At 33.9% G+C, this 19,457-nt stretch overlaps 11 protein-coding genes across 11 annotated transcripts; 6 read left to right on the top strand and 5 right to left on the bottom strand.

Annotated features, from left to right (window-relative positions):
* Positions 1-297: 297 nt before the first annotated feature.
* On the top strand, positions 298-870 carry Chro.80402 (hypothetical protein). Its single annotated transcript, XM_663449.1, has 1 exon — positions 298-870. One exon carries the CDS (start codon positions 298-300, stop codon positions 868-870), a length of 573 nt encoding a protein of 190 aa, XP_668541.1.
* Positions 871-1,044: 174 nt separating this feature from the next.
* Positions 1,045-2,004, top strand: Chro.80401 (hypothetical protein). The annotated part of the gene is made up of 1 exon (XM_663448.1): positions 1,045-2,004. The coding sequence occupies one exon, from the start codon at positions 1,045-1,047 to the stop codon at positions 2,002-2,004; it is 960 nt and encodes a 319-aa protein (XP_668540.1).
* Positions 2,005-2,077: 73 nt separating this feature from the next.
* Chro.80400 (hypothetical protein) lies at positions 2,078-2,485 on the bottom strand. Its single annotated transcript, XM_663447.1, has 1 exon — positions 2,078-2,485. One exon carries the CDS (start codon positions 2,483-2,485, stop codon positions 2,078-2,080), a length of 408 nt encoding a protein of 135 aa, XP_668539.1.
* Positions 2,486-3,364: 879 nt separating this feature from the next.
* Positions 3,365-4,678, top strand: Chro.80399 (hypothetical protein). The annotated part of the gene is made up of 1 exon (XM_663446.1): positions 3,365-4,678. The coding sequence occupies one exon, from the start codon at positions 3,365-3,367 to the stop codon at positions 4,676-4,678; it is 1,314 nt and encodes a 437-aa protein (XP_668538.1).
* A 186-nt stretch (positions 4,679-4,864) lies between these two features.
* On the bottom strand, positions 4,865-6,553 carry Chro.80398 (methionine -- tRNA ligase). Its single annotated transcript, XM_663445.1, has 1 exon — positions 4,865-6,553. The coding sequence occupies one exon, from the start codon at positions 6,551-6,553 to the stop codon at positions 4,865-4,867; it is 1,689 nt and encodes a 562-aa protein (XP_668537.1).
* A 380-nt stretch (positions 6,554-6,933) lies between these two features.
* Positions 6,934-7,497, bottom strand: Chro.80397 (ribosomal protein L17). The annotated part of the gene is made up of 1 exon (XM_663444.1): positions 6,934-7,497. The coding sequence occupies one exon, from the start codon at positions 7,495-7,497 to the stop codon at positions 6,934-6,936; it is 564 nt and encodes a 187-aa protein (XP_668536.1).
* A 934-nt stretch (positions 7,498-8,431) lies between these two features.
* Positions 8,432-11,227, top strand: Chro.80396 (karyopherin (importin) beta 2). Its single annotated transcript, XM_663443.1, has 1 exon — positions 8,432-11,227. One exon carries the CDS (start codon positions 8,432-8,434, stop codon positions 11,225-11,227), a length of 2,796 nt encoding a protein of 931 aa, XP_668535.1.
* A 284-nt stretch (positions 11,228-11,511) lies between these two features.
* Positions 11,512-14,322, bottom strand: Chro.80395 (aminopeptidase N). Its single annotated transcript, XM_663442.1, has 1 exon — positions 11,512-14,322. The coding sequence occupies one exon, from the start codon at positions 14,320-14,322 to the stop codon at positions 11,512-11,514; it is 2,811 nt and encodes a 936-aa protein (XP_668534.1).
* Positions 14,323-14,810: 488 nt separating this feature from the next.
* On the top strand, positions 14,811-15,785 carry Chro.80394 (hypothetical protein). Its single annotated transcript, XM_663441.1, has 1 exon — positions 14,811-15,785. The coding sequence occupies one exon, from the start codon at positions 14,811-14,813 to the stop codon at positions 15,783-15,785; it is 975 nt and encodes a 324-aa protein (XP_668533.1).
* Positions 15,786-17,255: 1,470 nt separating this feature from the next.
* On the top strand, positions 17,256-18,257 carry Chro.80393 (hypothetical protein). Its single annotated transcript, XM_663440.1, has 1 exon — positions 17,256-18,257. The coding sequence occupies one exon, from the start codon at positions 17,256-17,258 to the stop codon at positions 18,255-18,257; it is 1,002 nt and encodes a 333-aa protein (XP_668532.1).
* A 64-nt stretch (positions 18,258-18,321) lies between these two features.
* On the bottom strand, positions 18,322-19,413 carry Chro.80392 (RNA-binding protein). Its single annotated transcript, XM_663439.1, has 1 exon — positions 18,322-19,413. One exon carries the CDS (start codon positions 19,411-19,413, stop codon positions 18,322-18,324), a length of 1,092 nt encoding a protein of 363 aa, XP_668531.1.
* Positions 19,414-19,457: the final 44 nt, after the last annotated feature.

Below are 19,457 nucleotides of genomic sequence, written 5' to 3'. Positions count from 1 at the left end.
CAACAACTCAGCAAAGAGCTGGAATCTTCAAAAGTTTATATAGATATAGAGAAATCTATCAGTGAAGCCGTAAGTATATTTATTGGTTCTGTAATTTATCCAAAAACAATCAAATATAACCAGCTATATTGTGTCCTTGATTGTATTATTTCCGTTTTCCTGTATTACATATCTAAAACAAATAATTTCAATTTGGAATATATTAATAATTCCATTCATTGCTTTGTAAAAATCTTTTATGATAAACTACAGGATAAGCTTAAAAGTTATGAAATCGCTTTAGAACAACTTACTGCAATGGGAGTGTACTGTATAGCATTTCTTGAAGAAATAGGCTCTAAATATAATTATATATCGGATAATAGCAATTTATTTATTCATAGCATTAATATTACTGATATTTGCAAGGGGATTCAATTCCATATTTCCTATTTTTTTCTAAATAAAGAAAACCCAGAAATATACTTGAGAGAAAATACAGATATATTTGATAACTGGAACTACATAAAAAGTACGTACAAATTCAGAACGCCTTCATATCTATTTTCCAGAATAAAAATGAATCACAACACTACAAAGCTCAACTATATATGGAATGTGCCAGTAATGGCTCAAAGTAAACAAATTAAAGAGAAAGAAATTAAAAAAAATCGCTCAATAAAAATCAGAAAATTAGCAGATCCAAACACGAGAACAGACTTGATAGATCATAATGATGAAAATTTGGTAAGAAAATACTATAAACGCGATTCAGATTCTTTTTCTTCAAACCTTTCTGAGGGAAGCGATGAAAACTGGATTGAAAGCGTTCCATTTAAGATTGGAACTCCCAAGAAACTTCGCAGATCAAGCCGCCTAAAATCACATTAAATTTTAATAAATGGCATTTTATAAAATGACTTCATCGCATTGCGATCTAAAAACGTTTGTGCGGTATACTGGCAATTTTTTTACATTGTTGGAATTTTTAAAATGCTAATTGAACAATAATTACATGAAACAAAAGGGAGTCGATTTTAATATGCAAAGCAGGCGAACAATAAGATGCAAGGTTATAGCGGACTTTCTTTTGGAATAAATAATGTGAAAAAAGTGCCCATCTCTCAGGCAAACCCAGTTCAGCTTTCAAATATTCTCTTAAATGTGCGTTATAAAGCATTTTCAGAGCTAAGCAACAAAGTGTATTCATACCAATCGGATTACCAATATCAATATAAATACTATTTAGCAAAATTATCACGTTATGAAGCTTTAGAACACAGCATTACACTCAAACTATGCTCAATGTTACCTGAAGTCAGGCGAAGGATAGACTTGGGTTCGAGTCTAATATTACAAAATTACTCTGATGAGGAAATATATTATTCGCATTACCCAGTCCCACATAATATATTTATGGATGAGATACCTATTTTCAAGGAATTTACTTTTTTTCTTTCATTGAGAAGATCTTTGTTGGAACTCAGGAAAAAAATTTGGAGACTTTACAGTATAATAGAAACCAAGAGTTCAGTAATAAAGCTTTGGGAGATTGAATACCAAGAAGCGATACAGGAAAAGGCTGAAAATGAATATATTTATAACTTAACATCCAATGATTTTGGAAGAAACATTAAGGACTATGCTGAAAGACTCAAGCAAAAAAGATTTACCGAGTTCAGAAGAGCTAAAGAGATGATTGTTTTGAATAATCTAGAGAATAGAAATAATGAAGAGCTCGAGAAGATATACAGCGACGACGAAAACGATCGTATTCGGAAAGATGATGGCTGTTTGATCTTACCAATTAGCAAGAGAAGGGTTGGCCTTCATTGTTCAATCAAATCAGAAAGTCCAAACATGGCATATAGACAAAGAATCACCAATAAAAATTCGTCTAAAAAAGGGAACTTAAAAGGAGGCGATGCTACATGCAATAAAATGAACTCCGTAATTCCAGATTCAAACGTGATAAAGAAGGAGTTGAATAAACTACCTCCAAAACCGGAGGGAGCCGGTCTATAAACCAAGAAAAAAGTATTAATATTAAATAAAAAACTAACACTAGTAAAGTTAGATTTATCTAAATGTAAGATCTTCACTTCCTCTTGGATGAGGCTTGCTTACTTCCTGCGGACTTCTTGTTAACCTTTGGCTTCTCTTCACTCTTTTTCTGTTGCTCTTTCTCTGCAATTACACTCTTTACAACTTTTTGTTCCTCAAGCAAGAATGCTCTTAGGATTCTCTGCCTAACACACATTGGGCATTTAGTTCCTCCATATGCACGGGCAACAGTTCTCTCGCGTTTTTTAAGGTGTTTCATTTCATATGGGGCACATGCCGGAATCCCTGCCAAAGGCTTTTTGCAATCACCACATTTAGGTCTCGAATATACTTTTCCGATATTTTGAATCAAGTTTCTACCGCCTGGAGTCTTTACAACACGAACTCTGTTAGATGGGGTATTGTAACGGCACTTTCTGCGATAAGTCACTCTTGGAGACATTTTCTGAAATTATATATCGGTTTAAAATAAAACTAATTTGTAATATTAATACCTTGAGATTCGTACAAAGAACGAAGTATTCCCCAACCTTGAATTTCGATATCTTGCGTACTATATTCACTTTTAAAGAGGAATGGCAATGCTTCCTCAGACTTTAGTAAATATTCTCGTGATTCCTACCTATTCTGCAGTTTGAAGAAAGTCTATCAAACCGCCAGTACCATAAATAAATTTAATATTTCAACTAATTGTTATTACTTTTGAATAGCCAATTAATATTCAAATATTGTCATTTTGATTTATTATATTAATTTGTTTAATTTATATAACCGAAAACTACAGAGACGCCGTCCCATTTATATAATATACAATTCCAAATTAACTTACGATACTACACTACGTAATGCCTAACATAGTTTATTTTAATATTCTCCTTTTGCTCAACTAACATTTCCCGCCCATATGAAGTCGGTAACGGAGACACTAATGCATGGCGGTAAAGGCGCCGCACAGATTTTTTTGTAAATGCCTTTAATTGCAATAATTATATCATATTACAATTAATGCGTAATTCAAAAAAGTTACGTAATATTTACGTGCATGACTTACATGCAACAATTTTTTGCAAAACTTAGTTTAATTAATTACAAATATAATAAAACCAAATAAAAAACTTGAGATGAAGATTAATAAACTCTAAGATCCAAAATATCCTTTTTAGATACAAAGACAAGTAGACTTTTTATTTCATAGACATAAGTGTATACAGTACATGTAATATTGAATGCTAGTCGAAATACTTATTTAATATATGCGTTACTTGACTAATATGGCCTCGTAATATTATATTGTTATAAGACAAATAACTACGAATAAGAAATGGATAATAATTTAGGTATTTATAAAAGGTATGTCTCCTATTACATCCATAAAAAACAGCATGTGGCTCTTCGTAGCCTGACACAAAATACCGGCAAGGCTAACTTTAGCAACAAAACAATTTGCAAAATCATGTTGGTTAAAGAAAGAATAAACATCTGGTGTAGAAAATATTTGAATATTCAACCGCTATTTAGAACCCAGGACAATGTAATAATATCTTCTCCTGTAACTGAAAGCTCACTAAGAAGCATTTACGGAAGAACTACTCCAAATATCACACCGAGCAGTCACTCCGACTATGTTTCAGGAATAAATCAGCTTTCGAATAATCCTCTCATAAACAATATGCCCCAGCAAGAGCATGCTTCAGATGATTCTCTCATGCAACTAGTATGTAATTACCCAGAGAAAGCTATTTGGTTTCTTTCGTGCAATTTATTAATTGGAATGATCTCTTTCATTTCTCTTGGATTAATTTCGACGGGCTTAACACTTAAGAATTGGAGATCAGATTTCAACAATAGCCCTTTTCTATGTATCTGGTTATTAATTCATGGGTCTCTTCAAATGTTACAGGGAATATTCAGGTTTTACTACAAAATTATACTAGAGAGAGAAAGAATGAATTCGAATAGTACAAGAGTAATTCAAATTTTACAAGCAGTTAGGCGACTAACCACAAATAGAGCATGGAAAATAGGTAAAGTATTATCGTTTATATATTATACTTGGTTTATGTTTGGATTTTATTGGATCTTATCAGTAAGACCAAACGTTGAAGCATTTTCAGGTCAATCAAGAAAGTTTGTAGGAGGTCTTAACGATTCACAATTGGCAGATTACTCATTGATTACTGGCCATAGATCATACCTATTGCTGGGAAACGGTTCATTATACTCACTAAAGGACCTTATTAAAGTTGACTGTAGATCTGGAATATGGCCCCTATATTTAATTATAATGCTCATATGTACATTCAGGATAATATTTATGGTCAGCTTCTTCTACTTTATATTTCCTACTGTTGTTTCAAGTGAGTATTCTGATAATAAATTAAGAGCGTGTACAATTAACAAGCTCGAATCCCTTCCTGTGAAGACATATTCTGAATGGAAAAAATTAAAAGAAAATGAATTAATGCTTAACAAGCATTCATTTCTACAGGATAATTGTATCATTTGTTTAAATGACTTCTCATCATTTGAAATGGCTCGTTGCCTTCCTTGTAACCATGTTTTCCACGATGACTGTATTGACATGTGGCTACTCAGAAACGCAGTTTGTCCTTTATGCCAAGCATCCTTAAAATAAAAAATAATCAGACTCAAGAAAGCTGGATGTTAGGAAATTAACACTCGTAATTCTAACTTGAATTTTTTTATTTAATTTAAATTTTGATATAAAAATTTTAATCAGCTTTCCAATGCATTGAGTTTAGGTATTTATAGTAAACTATTTCAATTTATATTAAAGTTATATATATTTAACTAAATAACTCTATTTTCCCTTATCTTTAGTTTCACTTAATTTCTTATTTCCTGATCTTCTTTGTTTCTCTCTTTCTTTTTTCTCTGCTTTAAGCTCTTCGAATGTCTTTTCTTCCTTATTCACAATTCTCTTAAATAGAGGTTCACCGATCAATATTGGCGTGCCAGGTTTAATGTTATTATAGTTTATATCAACTTCTGGGATTATTTTCTCTGGAGTTCCAAGTCTATTGAAAACCTCCTTACATGCCAAAGTAATAAATGGACTAAGCAGAATTGAAATATAGTAGGAACCTTCCAATACGATTCTAATAATTTCTATCCTCTCTTCATCAGACTTGCCATTATCTTTGTTCCAAGGTGCGTGGTCAGTAAGGAACTTATTAACATTCCTCGACAAATCCATTGCTATTTGCGTGCACTCATCAATACGGAAACAATGCCAAGCCAAATAATATTCTTCGAAAACTTTATCAATATCTACTGGTTTATCCAACAATAAAGATTGAGATAAAGAAGGCGCAACTCCCTGGCAAAATTTGTGAGTTAAATTTGTAATTCTTGAAATAAGATTCCCATAAGTATCAGCTAATTCACCATTATTATAGTCTAAAACGGAAGAAGGTTGATATTTAATATCATTCCCAAATCTCCCTTCTCTAGCCAAGTAATATCTAAATGGATCAGAACCCATTTTATCAATTTGTTCGAATGGATCAACAACATTCCCCAAGCTCTTGCTCATTTTTTTACCGTCGGGTGCGGTAACAAATCCATGAGCAAAAATTGTTTTTGGCAAGCTAAGTCCGACACTTAATAGCATCGCAGGCCAGATTACGGAATGGAACCAAGTAATATCTTTACCAACGATATGAACTGTATTTTCCCAATACTTGTTAAATAACGAATTTTCCTCAAGATCATTATCAAAATCAGCCCATTTCAAACCAGTAATATAATTTGTTAGAGCATCAAACCAAACATACATAACATGTTCCTGGTCATTTGGAACGGGAACTCCCCAGGAAAAACTAGCTCTACTTATAGATAAGTCCTCAGAATTGCTGCCAAGAGCCTCTAACCTTGCTAATATACTTTCTCTACTCGATTCCGGCTGTATAAATTCTGGATTGTCAATAATGTGGTTTTTTATTGATTCAAGATAATTAGTTATTCTGAAAAAGTACGAAGGTTCTTCCATCTTTGTTAAAGGTAATCCCGAAATTGGGTCAGTATAATTTAGCATTTTTGCTTCTAATTCAGTCATAAAACTTTCTTCTCTTACGTTATACCATCCATTATACTTTCCAAGGTAAATGTCTCCTTTCGCCTCACAACGTCTCCATAACTCCTTACATGATTCATAATGATCAGTATCAGTTGTTCTAATAAACCTGTCCGTACTAATCTGAAGTTTTTCATTCATATTTTTAAATTGTTTTACATTTTCATCGCAAAGTTCTTTTGGAGATATGCCTTTTTTTTCTGCAGTAGCTGCAATTTTTTGCCCATGTTCATCAGTTCCTGTTTGAAATCTTGTATTAAAGCCGAATAGCCTTGCAATTCTAACAAGAATATCAGAAGTTACTATTTCATATGCGTGCCCCATATGTGGTGTTCCATTCGTATAGTTTATTGCAGTCGTGAAATAGTAATATTTTCCCGACGAGTTTCTGTATGTTGTATTTATCTTAGTCATTTTATTGTCAGTTAAATGATTTCTACAATAATCTGAATAAACTCGGAAACTTCGTTTTTATTATATAAAAAAAATAAGGAATTTCGGCCTACAAAAAAAAAAATATCGTATAGAATTTCCCTCGCATTTCTCCTCTATTACAAAACTCGGACCAACAGAGAAAGGTCTACATCAAACTGCCGATAAATCAACTCCAAGATAAAAACTAAGATAAAGGAGACATTCAGAACGAAAAAAAACGAGAAAATTTCAACAATTAAGTCTAGCCAATCCATTATATCGCAATTCTAGAAATTATATAGTAAAACGACTTTGTGTCGTTCCACATGATAAATGTAAAGTTCCTCATGAATTTAATGGGATTCATAATGAAAAAAAAACTAATTTTTTGAACCTACACGTAATTTTCTGCGAGCTAATTGTTTCTTTGTAAGTTTGACAACTTTCTGCCCTTCAATATTCTTTGGTTGTTCAACAGTATCGTCTATCTCCTTAAAAATAAGCTGGATATTGCATGGTTGGCTTTTGAAAGGAGTAATACGTCCATGAGCTCTAAAGGTCCTTCTTCTATTGAATGGAGCATGGGTAACTACAACAGAGACGAGCATAAGACGGTCAACATCCAAGCCTTTCATGTCGCAGTTACTCTCTGCATTTTGTAAAAGATCTAGAAGGAATCTACATGACTTCTCCGGAAATCTTCCTTGAGTAAGCTTGAATTCATTTGCCTTCGCAGTCCTACCAACACCTCCATTGAATCTCCTGAATGGAACGCACCTTTTCTTTGCAATTACATCCAATAGATATTGGCGAGCATCAAGTAGATACATTCCCTTGATGGCTGTTGCTGTCTCATATGTATTCTTGTAACTAACGCGAAGATCGCTACCTTTGCACATTACACTCTTGGAAGGAGTATCAGGTCTTACAGCATATCTAACCATCTTTTACTTTTTTTGTTTTGCCTAGTGTTTCTCCTACTATTGTCGAAATTATACCTTAAGTTCTTGATGAGATATAAACAGTATTTAAGTTGATCGGAATTACAGCGCTTATAATGTTTTGCAATAAATATTACTTTGTCAAGAGAACGTTATTTTCCAAAACAAAATATTAAATAACTTTAACTAATAAATAACTGTAATCTGTCTCAATACGAGACGTAATTTTAATTGACGATAGACACTCACGTTAATTTAATTAATTTGTAATAAAATCTGAACTGCCCGCCTAAATGCAACCTGCAAAGCAATATAAATATTGAGTTTTGGTTTTGAGAAGAATTATTATATTTGCGTTTTTATCTTGATCCTCTATTGAGGAAGAGCTATGTATTAACTGTATACTATTTAATTGTTCCTGTTTCTGAAATGATATTTAGTTTCTCCTGGATCTTTACCGTCCGCTATATCTTTTTTTAAAAGTGATTAAGCAGTTTAACAAATCTATGCCAGCAAGATCGGACTGAGATTTTATCTGATTTTCTAAGCTATAAGCCTTGATAATTCCCACATTAACGAGCCTGTAAACACACCTAGGTGCAAATAAATTAATTACTTAGGCCGCCTCGTTCCTTCCCAACCTTCACTAACATCACAATAATTAACGTAAGTATAGACGGGACATATCCTTATTGAGATTGTGACAAAACCTATTAAAACTGAAATTGTGATTAAGGAATCAAGGATAAGAAAGGGGTTTGAATTAAGAGTAACTAAGTACTAAACAAGTTAAGCTAAATAGGAAACGTACAAAAAAGTTCAAAAAGGGGCACACTTAAATTTATGGTAAAATAATAGGTTCGAATAATTATTTAGTCAAATAAAAACTGGAATAAATCGGCAGCATAAGTAAAACCACTAAAGAGAAGGATCCCAGATGTTGTCTTCCTGGAAGTATGATGTAACAAAATGCCGGGAAGTGTTGTCTATTTTGAGACAGGCTGATTCTTCTGATAGTAGTGTACAACTCCAAGTAACTAATGCCTTGAATTCCTTTGTAATAAATAGCCCTGATGCACCATGTTACTTTGCTCTTATATTTTCTGGTATGAATAGTGAGGGTTTAGATGTGCGTCAGAGGGCAGGGCTTTTATTAAAGAACTATCTTGTACAATATGGAATACCTTCTTCTTCTGAATATATAGACTATCTCAAAGTTACATCTCTTAATGCATTAAATGACTCCCAGAGGTTAATCAGATCTACTGCTGGTACAATTGTTACCACATTTGTTAATACAGAACAAGGAAAACCTTTACTGGTAGAATCTCTTCGCCATTTGTCTCAGTTGTTAGATATGGCCACAAATGATAGCATTGATGGTGCATTTGATTGTCTTATAAAAATATGCGAAGATGAGTTGGAGTCTTGTTTGGGTGAAAATTCAGGTATATTGGAGCATACTCACCCAAGACTCATTTCTTTTCTTGACGCGTCAAGACAATTAATATTACCCAAGCTTTTTCAAATATCTCAGGGTGAGCATTTAATACTAAGTAAGAATGAGACTGCAGTACATCTTAGTTTCAAGTGCATCACTTTATATGCTCAATATCACCTTTTTAGTTCTGGTAATGCTCTACATGATTTTTTCACGCAATATTGGCAAGTAATTGGTATTTTGGCAAAACAGGAAAGTAGGCAGATAAGACTACTATCTATAATGGGAATTATTACAATTTTGGAGGATGACCCTGGAGTGATCCTTGACGGAGCAGGAGTTAATATAATTATTGATTTTGTATTGTGCTGTTGCGAAGAGACCAGCGGTGATTCATATAATCTACGGCTTGAAAGTTTTGAGTTTTGGCCATTGTATCTTAGAAATGAAAAGGGAATAAATATTCTTAGACCATTTCTACCTCGACTACTCATTTGCTTACTTGAAAATTCTATATTTACAGATTTTGATTATATTGAAATGGACCCTTCTCATTTTGAGGACAAAACTGAAGATGACCTTCACTCTATAGGCCCTAGGTTTCATCAGGGACGCACGGATAACTCTGAATCAAACGATGACGAGGTAGAGCTCGGAGCATGGGGAAACCAATGGACAGTAAGAAAAGCCTCAGCTCTTGCGCTGGACCACATATCGGTAATATACGGAGATGAAATTTTGGGAGAGCTATTGCCTAAAATTGAAGCAACTCTCCAAGATCCCAACTGGGAGAAGCAGGAGAGTGCAATTTTGGTCTTAGGCGCTATTGCTAGAGGTTGTATTAAAGGGCTATCACCATTTTTACCTAGAGTCTTGAGTTATTTGGTTAAACTTACATCAAATTCTAAGCCACTGATCAGGAGCATTTCGTGTTGGTGCATCTCAAGATTCACACCTTGGTTAGCGCTTCAGCAAGGCCAACCAATTCTTAATAGCGCTTTTGGTGCGCTATTAGCTAGAATGCTTGATCCTAATAAACGTGTTGAAGAGGCAGCTTGCTCTGCTACAGCTACATTTATTGAGGATTCTGCTCAATCACTTTCTCTTATACCATTCCTTGATGACATTGTGAATACTATATCTGGGGCACTGACCGTATATCAATATAGGAACTTGCTTATTTTATGTGACACCATTTCTACATTATGTTTTTCAGTTGGTCCCAATGTATTTAGCCCAACATTTGAAAATAGCCTGGTCCCACTTCTTATTACAAAATGGAAATCGTTTCCTATAGACCATCCATGTTTAGTTGCTTCGATGGATGCAATCGCAAAAATTTTTGCTGTAGTAGGGAACAAGGCATCTGGATTTGCAGATTCAATATTGCAACACTGTATTCAAAACATTCTAATGTCAGCTCTAAATAATTTAAAGAATTCAGAAGAAGTTTCATATTCAGTACCTGACACTGCCGAATGCGCTCTAGACTTGGTTAGTTCGATCGTAGAAGCAGTGAGGGAGCCTACCATCCCAACATTGAAAAGATATGGGTTTGCCAACTACATTCTCATATTTTGCCAAGATGAAAGTTATCCAAATATAAAACAAAGTGTATTTGCTTGTGTAGGGGATATAGCTAAGTTTGGAGGAGACAACTTGGATTTTTTAAAGCCTTTATTACCTACATTACTGCAACTTTTAGTGTTAAATCTTTCAAGTCCCAATATTGGTATAGCTAACAACGCAGCCTGGGCCATAGGAGAAATTGCTATGTATGGAAATCTCCCAGAGATTTTCACAGTTATTGAACCTTTTTTAGAACATATAATTGACATGCTCGTTTCCAGAATAACCACGTCTTGTAATTCATCTTCACACATAGATAACCTTGCAATTAATGCATGTATTACTATCGGTAGAGTTGCAGTGGTGGCACCTTCGAGGGTTGGAGGAAGACTAGGGGTTTGTGCTGATCGGTTTTTTTTGGTACTAACTAATGTTCGTAACGATCAAGAAAAAATTAATGCAGTTCAAGGAATTTGCTTTGCTATTCAAACCAATCCAACTTCACTGAGTGCCTCTAGTATCAATTCATTTTTTGACTTGTTAAATTCTATGCAGCCAGCTCTAGACTCAAAATCGAGCTTTTCAGAGAATATTCTTCCTATTCTACAAAGCACACTAAAGTCCATTTATTTGGGGCTTGCCGATAAAAACACATTTTTACAGATTGTCAAATCCCACAATGGCTATGTTCAGACTCTAGTAACATCGTTTTTAAGCAGTTAAAACTGTCTTTGGGTACTAATCACCTTATATTCTCATTTTTAGTTCTTTTCTTATATCTTCATGACTCGAATATAATTAGATTATAGGAACTAGAATCAAAGTTTGATCCTCGCAAATTATTCATCCGAAATCTAGGTCTCCATAAGTTTCTATTAACTACTCCCTCCTGAGACCCCAAATAAGGACATTACCTGCTTCCAAAACATTATACTGAAATGTCAGAGACAGTGAAATAAATTTAAGAGAATAAGACCTATAAGTGTTTTCTAAAAGTTTATAGAAACTCAAAAATCGATGGAATTTAGGATTTCAGACGTATCTTTCGATAAACCGGGGGATTGAAGTATTCTAACGACATTCTCCTTAAGAAGATTGCGTCTTCCCTCATCAAGTTTCAAGACCTTTGTAAATGCTCTCGAAACAGACGCAGCTGACATTGGGTTTACTTTATCCATTAAAATTATCGCATCTGCAACAAAAGAATACCCAAGCCCATCTTTCCTGTTGAACGCAACAAAATTCGATGCAAAAGTGCCAACCAAAGAGGAGAAGATTGTTGGGTTTTCACGATGTTTAATAAATTGTGGGTTAGAATAGTAAATATTTATTACACGCTCAACATTATCAGGGATAAGACAACTTGCCTGAATGGAGAAATATTGATTCAAGGTCGAAACGTCATCTGAAGTTGCAAGTAACAAAGAATCCAAAGCTTGAATACATTCACTGGATTTATGATCTGCTATTTGTAGTGCTGATATTGCACCAAGCTTACTTGTCATATAATCAAAACGATTGTGTTGCTCAAAAGCCAATTTAGTGCCAAGGCTAGGATCAAGTTTTGCAATAAAGTCTAGTAAAATATTTAATAATCTACGGATTGCAATAGCTTCAACATTTACACCTTTGCCATGAATGAATGGGCTCTGAGAAGGCAACGCCGACAAATCTTCAGTAAGAACTTGGAATAAATCTACTATTTGAGTCTTAAACTTCGATGCAAAGGCAATTGTTAATGCATTAAAAGACTCGACAACAAAATCGAAGTTTGGTTCTGCAATAGAAGCCAAAACTTGGGAATAACTCGGGATTCTAAGCGTGTATGACGCAACCATTGGAGAAACAGTACCATTTGGATTTTTAGACGTCTTAATTTTTGAAATAAACGATTCAAAACAACTGAGAATAGTTTGTGAAAGAATGCTCTCTATTACCGAACTAGGCGAAATTTCTTGTGAAGAGTTGGTAGATGCTTGGATCAGAATTTTTTTATATAATGTTTGAGCTGCATCAAAACGATTATATTCGTCTGTATCAAATGCAAAAAGAAATGCCAACTCCTCATCTGAACGAGGTGTTTTAAACCTTAAATTTACTGGCGCTGAGAAACCCCTAAGGATCGATGCAACTGGTGTCTCCCAAACTCCATCTAGAATAAATGTCTGTTGCTGTTCTTTGAGAATTAGTGTTTCCGACTGTCTTATTTCTTTGCATGAATCCTTTCCAATTAGCCCCACTATAACTGGAATATAAAATGGTCTTTTTTTAGGTTGCTCTGGAGTAGGACTACAGCGTTGTCGAAGTGTAATTGAACATGTTCCCTCCGCTTTGTTGTGATCAATAGAAACAACCTCAACTTCAGGTGTGCCAGCTTGGTCGTACCAGCGCTCAAATTGTGTGAAATTATAATTATTAGCGTCTTCCATAGCTTTTCTGAAGTCATCACAAGTGACTGCCTGGCCATCATGGCGAGCAAAGTAAAGATCAATACCTTTGCGGAATCCCTCACGACCAAGGATAGTCTCATACATCCTTACAACTTCTGCCCCCTTCCTATATACTGTGCTTGTATATAAATTATTTGTTGAAACAATGGAATCTGGCCTAATAGGATGTGCAAGCGGCCCCGAGTCTTCCTGGAACTGGTAGTTGCGCAACACCTCTATGTCTCCTAACTGTTCAGATAACCTATCAATACAGTCACGAGAAAACTCTTGGTCTCTATAGACTGTCAAACCTTCTTTCAAAGTAAGTTGGAACCAATCTCTACACGTAACTCTATTACCTGTGTAGTTATGAAAGTACTCATGCCCAACTGTTGAAAGGATGTTTGTGAAAAAATAGTCAGGGGTGATATTCTCTGATGCTAGAAGACAAGAGCAGTTAAAAATGTTCAAGCTCTTATTTTCCATTGCACCAAAATTGAAAGACTCAACTGCTACAATATTAAAAATTTCAAGATCATATTCCAAGCCAAAGCGGTCTTCATCCCATTTCATTGCTAGCTTCAAGGACTCCATTGCCAATCTCAACCTATCTACATATTTGGGCTCACTGTACACAAAAAGCCTGACAGTCTTTCCAGACTTTGTTATAAACTTGTCCTCCAATCTTCCCAAAACTCCAGCAACAACCGCAAAAAGATAACAAGGTTTGGGAAAAGGATCCACAAATATGGCAAAGTGCCGATTTTCAGAGCCCTGAACGTCACCTTTTTCTAGCAAATTTCCATTTGATAACAATACGGGAGATTTAGTTTTATCTCCTTCAATTCTAACCCTAAACTTACACATTACGTCGGGTCTATCTAAGAAAAATGTTATCCTTCTGAAGCCATCCGATTCGCACTGCGTGGAATAAACTCCTGCAGAATAATACAATCCCATATTCTTGGTATTTTTATCAGGAAAAATTTCAACAACTGTCTCGAGTGTAAACTGCTGATCTTTATTTGGTAATAAATTACTTGAAATAACAAGCTTACCATCAGGGCCATCGGGTTGAAAGTAACCCTTATACAGACTCTTTTCTAAAATTATGCCGTTCAGTTTTACTGAAACAAGTTTCAAGCAATCGCCATCCAATGATAAGTCACCTCTAAAAGATGAATTTGGATTTCTTCTCATGATTATTACTGAAGAAACAACAGTTACGTCGTCTTTTATATTAATATCCAAGTTAACATGATCAATTAAAAAATTTGGAACTTTATATTCTTTGCGATAAATACGATCCTGAGAGTGAGCAGGTCTTAATACATTTAGGTTACATATTGTCAAATCCCTACAGCCACACTTTCCGAATAAATTGCCCATCTTAATTTTTTAATGATTTAAAGCTTAACTAGCAAAAAAAAAAATACACTTGTATTTATAAAAATCTATGCTTTAGCACTACTAATAGTAACTGTTCGATATATTTTTGCTTATTACCACTAGTATCTCGTTACTCAACTAATTGCAATACCAAGTTTGGTTTACTTCCTTAATCTTTCAAATCTGAGTATGCTAAATCTTGTCTCATGATCAAGATTCACTACCGCCACAATCCAATTTATAGGCACACAGTGGACACAATTACTTAACTCCCGCTATTTTAGTAATAATTGAAAAAACTATAGATTAGGTTGCAACCAAACGATATAGATCCACTGGCTATTATATTCACGATGTCAGTATTGGCTCTCCTATATCGTAAATAGTACTTACCTTTTTTTATTTCAACCTTTGAAACTTGGGAAAATTCCGCCAATTAAATTTCTGTCTTAACCCCCGGCAATGAAAAATGCTTAACTTAAGTCAATATGTCAACTCTGGATACTTACTCGAGGAGCTATGATGATCTTTTGGTTCATCAATTAATGCTTCAAGATGTGGAGAGAGTAGAAGCTTATAAACGATCATTCGAGGAAAACAAAGAGTTGTTCAAAGGAAAAATAGTGTTAGATGTGGGATGTGGAACAGGAATATTGTCTATGCTTGCAGCAAAATGCGGAGCTAAAGCAGTATATGCTGTAGATGGGAGCAATATATCATTTCTAGCAAAAACAATCGTAGAAGATAATGAACTATCAGAGGTTGTGAAAGTCATTCATGGGGTTATAGAAGAAATTGAGCTCCCTGTAAATCAAGTTGACATCATTGTTTCTGAATGGATGGGTTTCTATCTGTTACATGAAGGAATGCTTGACAGTGTAATTTTTGCAAGAGACAAATGGCTTAATTCTAAGCATGGCGTAATTTTCCCTGAAAAAGCGTCGTTATATGTATCATTAGTAGAAATTGAAGATTTTTGGTATAAAAACATTGAAGGAATAAATAATATTCAAGGATTTGATTACTCTTCAATGAGGAGGATAATACATTCTAGTTACTTGAAGTCGCCTTTGATACTTGGCGTAGAACCAAAAAACGTTGAAAACTTTTCCTTTGCGCGTATATTAAGTTTGGATCTCTTAAAAATAAACATCAATGATCTTGATATTATTAAATCACAGTTTACTCTTAAAGTAAAAAAAGATACAGAATTCGTCCATGGCTTTATAGTATGGTTCGATATAGAATTCCCTGCTCACAACTCTAATACCACTATACTTTCCACATCACCTTATAACAAACCTACGCATTGGAAGCAGACAATAATATTATTTCAAGATTGTATAGAAGCAAAAGCAGGACTAAATTTAAAATGTCTTTCAAAGCTCGAGAGGTGTGTTAATGAAAGTAAAAGGTGTTATACTATTTCTATTGAAGTCCAAGATGCAAGTATTGAGTTTTAAAGTTTTCTAGAAAATGTGATCGTTCACTTACGAAGCTGTTTAAATTTAGTATTTAAACTGTTTAAAAATAAAATTCTATTAGTACATTACAATTATTAGTAATATCACACAAATTTTTGCCATTAATTTTCATTTATTCCATAAAGTATTTATCCCCTTTTTAAATCTCTAAATCACATAAAGTCAGAAATACGTTATGTCTACCCAACGTAATCCTCTGATCAATTGTAACTAGAAGGAAACAGAAAAGGATTCGTGCTAATTAAAACAAATATGTTGGCCCCCTGGATCGTCCCAGTTATTGTTACCTTAGCCATTTTTTTGTTCGTCGCAGTTTTCATACTGATGTGGACGCTTCTTAGAACCTCCCATAGATTTACACCCAAAGCTAAGTCATTCATAGGTAAGTTATAAAGTAACAAAATTTTGATTAATGATTTCTCGATTCATTTGTTACGTAAATTATCTTGATTTTTTTATAAATTTCAGATCAAGAAAAGGCAATTAATGAATTTCAATCAAATATTTTGATAAATGCGAATGACACTAACCAGCAATATGTTCCACCACAGTCGTATATCCAACATCAACATTTACAAAATCAACAAATAAACTGCCATGTACCAAGAGAAATTCATACTCATAAATGCTGCAATAGCCAGCATTCAGAGTGTAACCAACTCTATGTTAAAAATGATAATCAGCAGATTCATGATCATCAATTTTGTGGCGAATGCCTTGCATCATAAATTCAATTATTTTGATATCCCACAAAATATTCACTAATATAAAGGAATAATGAAAGAAATCATATATTTTGTAAGATACACTCCTCTTATAGTAAAAATTTGTGACTATTTATCAATAGTCTTGTAATATATCAAAATTTTTGTTTTGGTTGAGCGGGAGCTGTTCGAAATTAAATAAATTCAGTTAAATAAATGGATCAGAAAGAACAAATCATTCAATATATTCTAGTTCGTTCAGATCTTGGATGGAGTGCCGGTTCAATTATTGCTCAGGCTTGTCATGCAAGGTTAGTTATATATTACGTAATTTATATTTTGTCCTTTTCTTAAATACATTTAATTTGACTTAGTTCTGCAGCTATTTTTGAAAATTTAGGAGAAGACTCTGTCAAAGAATATCTTAAAGAAATTAACCAAATGAGAAAAGTTGTTCTTAATTGCCCGGATGAAAAAACTTTAAGGAATGTTTCATCTGATCTTAAAGCAAGGAAAGTAATCCATAAACTATGGGTAGAGTTGCCAGAAAGTATTCCTACATGTATTGCAACAATAGTAAGTGAAATATATTGAATGCCTGTCGAATCATCGTCTTCATTATTTTTAAAGCCAAGTTATAGAAGTACCCTGTCACCTCACTTTAAGATGTTTAAATTGTTCCGCTAGCTAATTGATTTTCCCTGGCGGGGGTTTATTGTTGATATTTTAGTTTATACAAATTTAGATGCTTCTAAACACCATTGTAAAATGCTTCAAACGACATATATTAATTTCGCCGCAATACTCAGCTTTTCTTGTAAATAACTTAGATCTCAGGTTTCTTTACTCGCGTTTCTATTACGACTTCCAGCGGAAGCTAAATCGAGATAAATACTTTATTTTGCTTAATAACAACTTTAGAAATTTTCACAATTTAAATCAAAGTGTATCAAAGCTCAACTTATACAGGATTATTACTAAAAATCTACTTGGAATAGGAATTACAATGTATTTTGGGTATTTTGTTGCTAAGAAAAGGTCAATACGTCTTTCCGATATATGCAATAAATTCGAGAGATTTAATGATTGGAGCTATGACTTATTGCAAAACCAAATTAATAGGTTCGTTCCACCTGATGATGAGCCTCTGTTACCCGACTTCGAACAGTTGGGATACCCAAGAAATTTACCTACTCTTGTGCTTGGTCTACGTGGGTTAATATGTGAAATTACCCATTCTAAAAAAAATGGTTGGGGAATTGTAAAAAGGCCTGGCGTAGATAAGTTTTTTAATATACTTAAAAATTATTATGAAATTGTGATTTGGAGTGATGAATCATTCCCAATTCCTCATGAAGTTCTGGAAAAATGGAATTTACCCATAATTGGGATCTTGAACAAAAACCACTTTTCAAAGACTAATGGTAAGCTATTCAAAAACTTAAATCGTCTTGGAAGAAACCTAAATAGAGTAATTCTTGTTGATAATGAATCGTATTCTGCAAATATTCAATACGATAACTCTATCGTGCTCCCTATATTTAAAGGTGATCCATATGACAACGAACTCAACTCAATTATTGACTTATTAAAGGCAGCAGCCTTACAACCAGGTGACATAAGGGAATATTTAAAGAGATTCAGGTGTAATGATACAAATATTGTAGATCAGTTTAACAAATACAGAAAAACTGTTTCAGAAAAGAGTGAATTACGCAGAAAATTTGGTAAATTTTTTTTGAAATAAGTTACAAACATTAATTAACATGTACTAAATATAATAATTTTTCAATATAAATATTACTTTCTTATTACTCACATGTGCCTCTACATGAATTATTGTCTTCATTATAGCTATTCAATAGGGAATTTTCCTCTTTTCTTCTTTCTTTTAATAATATTTCCCTTTTTTCTAATTCTTTTATTTCGTCCTTGCTCTTTCTAACAAAACGATGATAAATAACAGCCCCATCACAAACTTCATCGACTACCTTAACCAATCTCATTGATATTCTAGGACCTAACTCTTTTAATGAGACAGAAACTTTTCCTGTATAAATACCACTTCTTTCCGACAAACCCATTTGATTTTCATCGCGGTTCCCACTTGAAGTGGGTATCTTTACCTCTACTTCATCATCAACTTCGCTATCTGAGGCGCAAGCTCCATTTTCTGAAGACAAAACATAATCTGCCATATCATCCCCTCTCCCTATAGAGTAAAGTTTCTGGTCTTTTGTTTTTAATAGTAATTTCTTAATTGGCTTTGAAACTCCAGCTGGACGGCGTATAATTGCATAATGTCTTAGTTCAAATAATTCACTATCTTTACAATATTCGATAAGAACAACTCTTTTACAAGATCTTATCCGTATTTTTGTCAAATCTATTGCAGGAAACATCCCATTTATCATTGTTTGAAGTAAATTTAAAGGTATGGGGTTAGCAGAGTCGTTTGAAGGCAGATTCTTGATCCCATTTAATACGAGTAATGGAGATGTTAAATAATCCGAACTGCAACTTCTAGGCCTTTTTTGTGAAGATCTAATATCGTGCATTAGGCTGAAATCTTCGATCTTAAATGTTGCTGTTGGCCCAGAAGGCAATACAATTAATCTGATATAGGCACCTGAAGCAGTTTGGCTTACTGCAAGAATATGTGATATCCCCAATGGGCCTGCAATACTGACAAAATCCTTGATCTTGTTGTGCTTATTCTCCTGCAATTTAATTGCGCTCCAGGGAGACATAAGATATCTTAAGTCCATTACTAAACCTTTTAACTGCTTAACAACTTTGCCCTTTCTTAATACAAAACATTTTGGAATAGACTTAAGTTCCTCCTCGACAAGTTCCTTTTTATGAGTTTTTGTTTTTTTTCTTCTCCCGTGCAGCTTAGGCATTTTTATAACTAATAACCTTGAAGCTTATCAAGAAAAGTATGAAC

This window comes from Cryptosporidium hominis (assembly GCF_000006425.1).
Source record: "Cryptosporidium hominis TU502 chromosome 8 CHRO018129, whole genome shotgun sequence".
Classification (NCBI taxonomy): Eukaryota; Apicomplexa; class Conoidasida; order Eucoccidiorida; family Cryptosporidiidae; genus Cryptosporidium; species Cryptosporidium hominis.
This window is presented reverse-complemented; position numbering and strand designations above follow the sequence as displayed.